The following is a 9,152-nucleotide window of genomic DNA, read 5'->3' as shown; positions in this document are numbered from 1 at the left end:
CTATTAATGCTAGCGACAAACTTTTATATAAAAATTGTAGATCTCGTCGTCCTCTACAAGAAAGGTCCTATCCAATTTTCCTGTAAATTCAACGGTTTAGAAGTAATTAAGGAAAAATTTCATTTTTTGCCAAAAGTTCGCCGTTTCGACGCTGGGATGGTCGGATTTTGTCAACATCAATAAAATGCCAAATAATCATACGTAACTCGTTAAATATCGAAATTAGAAGAAAAACAACTTTTATTTGAAGCATTTTTCGAAATTTTGAAGAAAAAAAAATTTTCGTCAGCGTCAGTACTTAATTGGATATTTCCTTCTATACTTTTTAGCACGTAGCTATTTATTATTAGCACTCTTCTTCCGACGTCTGATTTCTTTTTAATTATAGGAAATGCGTTTTTCTAAGGTACATAAACTTTTGGGATTGACTGTATAGCCAATACATCCTTAATAGATGTCAAAGTTCTTTGTCCTATTTTCCATTAGCCTTGTTTAGCGTTAGGGACGATCAGATATCGTTGCATCGACGCCTGTTCGAATTTCAACAAGCAAAAATTCTATACTGCAAAGTCTATAATCTACAATACACAAGCTTCCTTCAGCGTCAATCAAGCGAGTTACGTAGGCTCGTCTTAGGTAATATAATCGTCCCGTGAAATAGTATGTAATTATAGCGAAACATCGATTTTAATCGACCGTCAAATATAGAATATCCACATACTTGAGAAACTTTTCCGATTAATCTATGTTTCATTAAAATCTAGAAATTTCGTACCATTGCGCAATCTTAGCACAATCGCTTTTCTATTTATATCTTGACTAGTTTTTGATAAGAAACACTCATACGGAAAATCAATTTAAAAATGATATAGGAAAATTCAAGTAGGGATTCGTTTAGGAGTAACAATTTCTCCTCTGGTATAATAGAAAGTTGAACGATTCAGGATTATACGTGTCAGTAAATCGGTTTTCAGGCTGATTTAATTATTAAGCTGAACTGCATCATCGAATCATAAAATAATCGAATGGTATCATTTACTACTACTACGTATTATTAACAATGTATCATGAGCCTCGCGATAAACCGGTGGTGGTATGTTCGTGAATGTAAGTATCTTCCTCTTATCGCTAAATATAGTTTAAACATGATATATACATTTTTACACCCGACGCAATATCCCCGCGATTCATTCAAAGCAATCTTTCCTCTGAAAAATTCAATCGACGATCGTATTTCATTACGCAAAGTTCAAGCCTTATCAAATTGAAATGTCACCCTCGAAATCATCTGAGTAATACATACTATTAAATTCTCGTCGTTGCCAATAGCAAAGATGGTCTCGTCGTGTCTCAAGTTTAGCGTGCCACTGGAAGAGATCGAAGACTGCTGCTACGCATTTTCCCGTGATATGGTCCGTATAAATATGTACAGATTACTACAAATAGTGAAATTGTCCAACTTTATCAGACACCATATTATGCGAAAATACGCCAAGTACTACGGTCGCCAGAATAAGAGAAAGAACACAAAGAAATCTCGTAAAACCGGAGGAGAATATTAGATCTCCTTTTCCCTTCAATGGAAATGATTTGTCGTTCAATTTTGGATTCTCCTTTTGACATCAGATAAGAGAAGTAGCAAATCGATCAAGACCGTTTCATAATGTACATTCAAAAGAAGCTACGTACTCTGTTTTAATCGAAATAAACGAGCACATGCACAGCAAGGCCACACGTGTCACAGTCGTATTCTACGTAGAAAACAGCTACACGACTTTGCTATCTTTCTGCCCCCCTCGCACGCTTCTCGATACGTATTTTACTACGCAAACATGTCTGAACAAACACGTTCAATTACCGCGAATATTGACAGCAACTGCGTGCACCCGGCTCAAAATAAAGAGATACTGAGACTCGAGCATCTTTTGGGAGAAAATATTAATATAAAAAAGACTATGAACAAAGCGGTTGAAAGTTAAACTGCTAGCAAGTATCCTAACCTAGTTTTATTTGCAATGTAAAATACGAGATTGGCATGACTCATCGCTCGCGTGTCCAAATATTTAATCCTATCTGACCCCAAAACAAAAATCAAGTCTCCAGATACCCGATCTAATTCCAGTAGTGACAGTGTATTTAGTTTGCGCGTAAGCTGATCGCGCAGAAAACTGTTGGCATAATCTACGCGGCGAAGTTTACAAAATAAGTACGTCTACAACAAGAGAACACAATTCGCGACGACACGTGGTAAAATTTATGACAGCAAGCTGCATAAAATTGAATTACGATAAGCGGTGTTCGCACGAGTTTTTACCGTTAAATTTCTTGCTTATTCTTTCGCGTTATATTCATTGCCTGAACACTTTTATTACGTTATTATCAAATTAAATTTAGTACAGAGCAGATGACTTGTTTTTGTAACTAACATGGAAAAAGATACGCCAGTAATCAGACTTCTTGCGACCTCTTTATCGCCATTGAAGTGTACAGATTAACGTAGGTCAGTGCAACGAAGTTGACGTTTAAAATGCAACGCTTCCGTTTATATGGAAACTATCCAATTGTCTAGATTGTGACGATTACGATGTCTGCAGCGTCTCAATTTGTATGAAATGTAAACGGATTAGAGAGGCTACATTGGCGTAGATGAAACGAACGCAGGAAACGTCACGTGCCACGAAATCACGACGGGTAGGTGGCTTTAATGAATTGAATTAAAAGTCCGCCAACGAGCGTTACGGGTTAAAAATAGACGCGAGCGCGTCCCCCCTTTATCAGTCCGTTATTTTAATCAAACATCCCGGGTGCAACGATAGCAACACTTGTTAAATTCCTCTATACACAGTGTCCAGTAAAACTAGATTCAAAACTGCGCTTGTTTATATATATCTATATATTCATTAAATCTAATAAAATATGAAAACGTTCGAGGGGAAAAAATTCCTTGTAGAGTCTTTTTATTACTGAAGCCCAATTGTAGAAGTTGTATTTTTCTAAATGAGGGGCAGAGGAAAAAGGGAAACGTCCCACAAGGGAATTGCCCTGCCTAAACGTAGTCAGGTGCAGCTGCAAGGTTTCAGTCACGTTTACCCCAACAGGAATGATGGGACAATGAGCTCTGCGAGGTGAGTCACGTCCAAGATGCCACCTTTTAATGGCAGGCCTTAACAGATCGACCTTTCTCAATAGAGTGGCGTCTGAACACTGACGTCACCTTTTAAGCTACGTTCCTGAGGACCATCACGTAGCACTATTTCGTCCAGCTTCTGCACTATCTTCCTCGAAACTATTTTGTCAGGAAGTGATAACTTATAGCGTAGCGTCCGGTTTACATTCCTTCAACTATATTTAACCCGCGGTGGCTACATTAGCTGCGATCACTATTTTTTCATTCCAATTATACTACTGATACCTGTTGACCGTCCGGCACGAATAATAAACATTGCGTCATCGGAATAATGACTCGTTGCCTGACGTTGATCACGTAAACATTTTACCTTTAATTCCCACGGAATAAACAGGGCAAATAAGAAACGACAGTATAAAAGACGTGTCCGTGAACTTGGCCGAGAGCCACGTTAGTCGGTACTCTTTTCAGACGATTCGAGAGCGTCTCCGAACATTTATAGGACACTGACCTAATTATTTGTGACGCGGTTCTGCGTCGAACCTTAAAACTGGGTACAAAAGAATTTGCCATTTCTATTTCGTTTTAATGTTTTCTAAATGTCAATAAGCGGATTAGGTATTAGACTACGGTTTAGCTTTGAACAATGCTAATCCTTCAGGGATTTGGGCGGTAGACAAACAAAACTACACGATTTTCCCATTTGTTCTCTATCCTCAACCGCTCTCAAAGTACACAAACGGTTAACCCACGCTAAATAGAGTGATTCTTTTCTCCCGAACTGTCAGAGACATAGCCGGAATTTGATGTTAGGCTTCCCTTTCGGGGAACACTTTACCCGTGAATAACCGTTTTATTTCCAGCTATACGAGTTGAAAATCGATCGTCTCTCACTTATCGAAATTGTAAAATATCTATATAAACAGCAGAGCATGGCTAAGCTTTAAAAATTATCTCTTTTATCGCGAAGCGAGTTTCTGTATAAGAACGAAAACACGTAAATAATTGCCAGAACGTAAAATTCGTGTGAAATAAAAATGATAATCGTGAACGGGGTTAACAAAATTACAAGCGACGAGATTGCATTCAAACGTTAATAATAATTATGATTATCTTGTTCCCAAAAGTAAAACAATCATGATCTTTAAATAATGTTACGCTTACTGTATGTTTAACAGCAGTCAGTTTGCACAAAACAATTGCGATCCCCAAACAAAATACACTAACTTTGTATCAAGAAACGATGTCATACCGGCATAGGCCAGGTTAGAAGAGAACAGATGATCGCGCCAAAACCTTTCAAACGAATCTTTAGTTTTCATCGACAGAAAAGCAACAGTACTCAAGCAATGTTTCGAAGCGTAGAGGTACAGTTACAAACAACATTCAGGGTAACGTGTCCTTGCAAACAAATACGCCTACGACGTAAAAAGGAAGCAAGCTCGCATTTGTTTATGCGTCACGCGAAATGGCCGCGACGTTCGACTGACAGCTGCTGTTCAGAAACGTATATTTGTTACATACCGCCCAATATCTCGTCCGAGGTGAATTTCACGGTGGACGACATAGCGGCCCACGCACTCAGTCACACTAAAAAACGGTAAAACGCGCCACGGGAATTAGCCAACTGGACACTTATGGATACACGTTTATAGCGCTGAAAAACGATGTATTCGCGACGAAACACCGAGGTAAAATGCTCGAGGAGACGCGCGATCCTGCTTTGTTTTGATGAAACGTCAACACACTGGCACACGCGCACGTCACCCGGAGCAACCAATCACACGGCAAGCGTTTCAATGTAAATACACAGCCGAAGTCAAAACAGGAAAGCGATAAGTTTCTTTTCACTACGTGATTCGTTACACGTCTCAACCACCTTCTTCCACAGGAATAACAAGGAATCCTTGGTCTAACGGCTCGTTTAAAGATGAAGATCAACTGATTTGACCTTCCCAATATTTGAATTGAAAGGCGTTGAGTTTAGTTAGATAAGAAATTTAAATATAGAACGCGTTACTATATTATCCGAATGAGTATTCGGATTACAGTAATCTCTCTGTTTGTGCATATACTAAGACTATTTTGCATGCTGGCAAACAATTTTTACATTATATCGTCGAGTATAATGAATACAAAAAATGGTAAATACAATATGAAGTACGAATGGTGAGTAGTTTCAAAAGGTACACCACCTGTGAGATCTATATGAAATAAAAAGAATATAACATGATTACACGTAACTAATTATCTCATAGTAGAGATCGTAATCAATTTCTATATAAAAATCAATATTTATCAAGTATATTGGGCCACAAAGTGCATTGCTCCTCTTGTATGAGGTGGCAGCACCATCCCAATATTACTTCAAGGGTTAATTTGTGTTGCGCGACACGTATTTTACCCATGAACTGCGTAAATCGTGTTTTCTATCAGAATTTGTCCGAATCCTCATCGTTAAAAGGTATGTGAACGCTTTACGTACGTCGGAGTATTATCTCCTCTTGCAGCAACAATAGATACACGGTGTAATTATGAGTAAAGATTAATAAATATCGGTTCGTCGATACTAAAAGTAGACAGTTAAAAATGGTCGCCTTGTAACAGATCTGTCAAGCGATATTTCACCGTTTCCGTTTGCTACGATGCAGTGAACACTACGATTCTAAATTTTTAGTTTGTCTATGTGTTCATCGGTAAATTCAAAGTAAATGCGACGAATCGATTAGTTTGGTGCAGCAGAAAATGTAATTTCATAGTCAATGCTACCATATGTGTAGACCGAGCAATTGTATACCCACTTAAATATTTCGAGCGAAAGCTTTATTCATGTAAGGGAGTTCAAGGTTCCCTGTCGTAAACACTTAAATATCTTTAATTATATATTAAAAGAATTCATTACGACTACTGCCCTACTTAGAAATTTATCGAAATAATGTAATAAATAATAACGTATTTTTAACGTTTGTAGACTATTCACTGTATTGTTAAATATATATTTGGAATGAAAATGAAGATTCCTAACAATCGTTCAGGGAACGATTATGGACATGAAACGGGGATCATCTCCTTCATGGACAATAGTTTTGATTCTGAAATTGACGTGCAAGGAGCAAATGAGAGTGACTTTTCCGAATACCTTTGGATGGAAAATGAGGAAGAATTTGATAAAGAGGTCCAGCAATTTTTATTCCTAACTTAATATATTCAAACTTCTCATGAGAGTTTGTTTACCTACTAATTGGAAATTCTAGGTGATCCAACAATTAATGGAAGAAGAATTGACAGAGGAATGCTTGAAAGCAATGTGGGAAGATGAGCGACAACACGAGCGAAATATAAATTCTATTGCTTGGTCCACTGCTACAAGCATGCCTGATAATGGTGCAGAATTATGTCAGCAGCTTAGTAATCTAAAAGTGCACGATGATCTTGCTAAACAAGTACGTTTTTATCAACATTTAATTTCAGTTATAGCGCCAGTTAAATGTCACGCGGGCTTCTTGTATTTTCAGAGTACATTAAATCCAAACGCAGCTGAATTTGTCCCAGCATTCAAATCGGCAGTAACAGCTGTAAGTACACCACCAGAAGTTACTGCAGAATCATCATAGAAGTCATACATTTATTCCTTTGAATAAAACATGGGCTATAATGTATGGCTAATATTTACCACCTTCAGTAACACAGTTGTATTAACTGAACCATATTAAAAGTTAAAGGACTGTGACTACATGTACAAAAAAGTATCATGATCATCAAAGCAGATAATATACATAATAATGCTGTTATATGTATGATATTTAAGAGTAATGAAGTCAGTTGCATAACTAAATGAAAAAAAAACAAATATATTATTCAAATTTTTATAGTCTCGCGATATTGCATAATACAAACGTTTAATTTTAAACATATATTTTTTCGCCGATACAATGACATATACATAAATCGATTGTTGTAAAAATTGTAATTTATAATTCTTATTTAACCCAGGGAATGTATTTTCAAAAAGAGAATTACTTGCAAATTGTGGTATATCAAAGACAGATGTAGAAATTTTCATAAGTTTTTAGCATCGTATCCGAACTGTTGCACCCGAACAAACACAAACCTTTTCTTTTTAATTCTTTCAGAATGCTCCTTTTATTCAAATCTGAAAGTTTTTATACATTATAGTATCCGTTTCTAGGTGAGACACTTTTTTAAGAGTTCCTTTTGTAACACTTATTTTATACTGGTATACACCTTCCGTAATAACATTAATTACAAACTAAGAATACATACTGAGGTCGCCAAGACTGATGTACGTAAAATGTTGCATTGAAACATGTATGGAATCCAATGCATATTTTCTTGAACCAATACTTAATCACATTTATTGTACGAGAAAACTTTTAATCTATTTCTGTTGTAAATCTTTTTCATTTTATTTCGTTTCTCTTTTTAAATATACATCACAATTCTGGTCCTGCATCAGCATATGTCTCGAAAGACTTGAAGATCTCGAGTTAAAGTCTTACACAGGCTGTGAGGGACACTTCTTCTGGCTCTCTTTTGCAATACCGAGAGTCGACGTATTACTTATTTACTTTAATTAAGTAATGAAATTTGTCTAAAGTCACTATGAAATGATATTTTCAAACTGATTAGAATATGTATATGAAATGTAACATGATTGAAAAATACTGTGAGTGGTGAATGTATCTTGTTATGCGAGAAATTCAAATGAAATGTAAATTCCCGTCCCGTTCCATCTTTCATTGCTTCTTGAAATTTCATTAACTCGTAAGAACAATTAAATTTTCGAAGAGAAGAACAAGTTCCCCACTTACACGTATTCTTGGAAACGATGTTTATGTACAAATTCTATTAACATTTTTTGCATTGTGATAGATACATAACTGTCAGGATTTTATAAGATTATATGAAGTAAATATATATTACTTTAGTCACAACATACTTTAGTATGAGTGCAGCAACTGTGATTACATGCAGATTAAATAGATTTATCATATAGATTATTCACAGCAAAAAGACCGTCTTCTCGATTACACGATGCTTCGCATTATTTTGCTTTCACACTTCTACTTATGACTCCCCCGTAAAAATATGAAAAATCGAAAAAAAGAACAGCATATATAAATATATAGTTTCTAATGCAGTTACAGGTATTCATAGATTTATTTGAGGACAAATTCGAATTTAGTGGTGCATTAATCATATGAAATAAATATTATAATTAATAACAATAAGTTTAAGTCTTTTTTAATGTTTTAAATCTAACTTAGTATGAGAAGAGACTGCTTTTTAGTTTTAGGATTATTTCATTCATTACTCTCTATGAATTTCTCAATCAGTATACCAGGTAACAGCGCATACATGTGGTTTATGCAATTTTATTTCTTGCAGTCAAATCATAAAACGATATAAGTATAATGCATACTAATAATTATGTATACATGTATGACTAAATATATGTATATCTTGTAGTAATTGAATCTCTGTCAATTCACACAAATGACATGCAGTATTTAAATTACATTATTAATAATTTTAGTAGCATGTCATATGTAATAATGAAAAAAGCTGTATTTTAGCAGTAGAAAAATATAAAGAATATATCTGGTTACAATGTAACTATTATATATTATATCATTGCATAATACTTGAAGTTTTCCTATCGACTCGAGGTATCTAAAACTAAAATAAAACTGACTCGGTTTTTTCTGTTTAATTAGTTCTCTCAATAGTACCTGTATTATTTGGTGTGTAATTATAATGTTGTTCATAATTTTAAGTCTTTAAAATTAAGAAATTGCAATTGTTTCATAGATTATGTACGACAAAAAAGGCAGTACTCGAAAAATTGTAAAAAAAAAAATATTTGATATGCAATTGACTTAATCACGTAGATTACGGAGCACAAATACTGTGTTTTAATTTCATTATATAATTAATATGGTTGTGCATTACATATTACATACTTTTGAACTTTTGGTTGGGCATATAAAAAAATGTGGGATAA

At 35.2% G+C, this 9,152-nt stretch overlaps 2 protein-coding genes across 4 annotated transcripts in view; one reads left to right on the top strand and one right to left on the bottom strand.

The window, feature by feature from the left end:
- BNIP3 (BCL2 interacting protein 3) overlaps positions 1–4,853 on the bottom strand; it is a 16,378-nt gene extending 11,525 nt beyond the window's left edge. Inside the window, exon 1 of the mRNA XM_018034362.2 lies at positions 4,652–4,853. Coding sequence (XP_017889851.1) covers positions 4,652–4,694 — 43 coding nt within the window. The 5' untranslated portion in view covers positions 4,695–4,853. The remainder of the gene's footprint in view (positions 1–4,651) is intronic.
- Positions 4,854–5,483: 630 nt separating this feature from the next.
- On the top strand, positions 5,484–8,995 carry Paip2 (polyA-binding protein interacting protein 2). Of its 3 annotated transcripts, none has more exons than XM_018034466.2 (4): positions 5,484–5,591; positions 6,099–6,302; positions 6,382–6,570; positions 6,643–8,995. In XM_018034466.2, exons 2-4 carry the CDS (start codon positions 6,132–6,134, stop codon positions 6,739–6,741), a joined length of 459 nt encoding a protein of 152 aa, XP_017889955.1. In that variant the 5' UTR covers positions 5,484–5,591; positions 6,099–6,131; the 3' UTR covers positions 6,742–8,995. The 3 variants fall into 3 exon arrangements, with proteins under 3 accessions (XP_017889955.1, XP_026674122.1, XP_017889956.1); XM_026818321.1 differs by lacking the exon at positions 5,484–5,591 and adding an exon at positions 5,659–5,874; XM_018034467.2 differs by lacking the exon at positions 5,484–5,591 and adding an exon at positions 5,882–5,958.
- Positions 8,996–9,152: the final 157 nt, after the last annotated feature.

Source organism: Ceratina calcarata, unplaced genomic scaffold (assembly GCF_001652005.2).
Source record: "Ceratina calcarata isolate Rehan_Ccalc_2016 unplaced genomic scaffold, ASM165200v1 scaffold78.2, whole genome shotgun sequence".
NCBI classification, from domain to species: Eukaryota; Metazoa; Arthropoda; class Insecta; order Hymenoptera; family Apidae; genus Ceratina; species Ceratina calcarata.
Note: the sequence above shows the minus strand (reverse complement) of the source record. Positions and strands in the feature narration are given on the sequence as shown.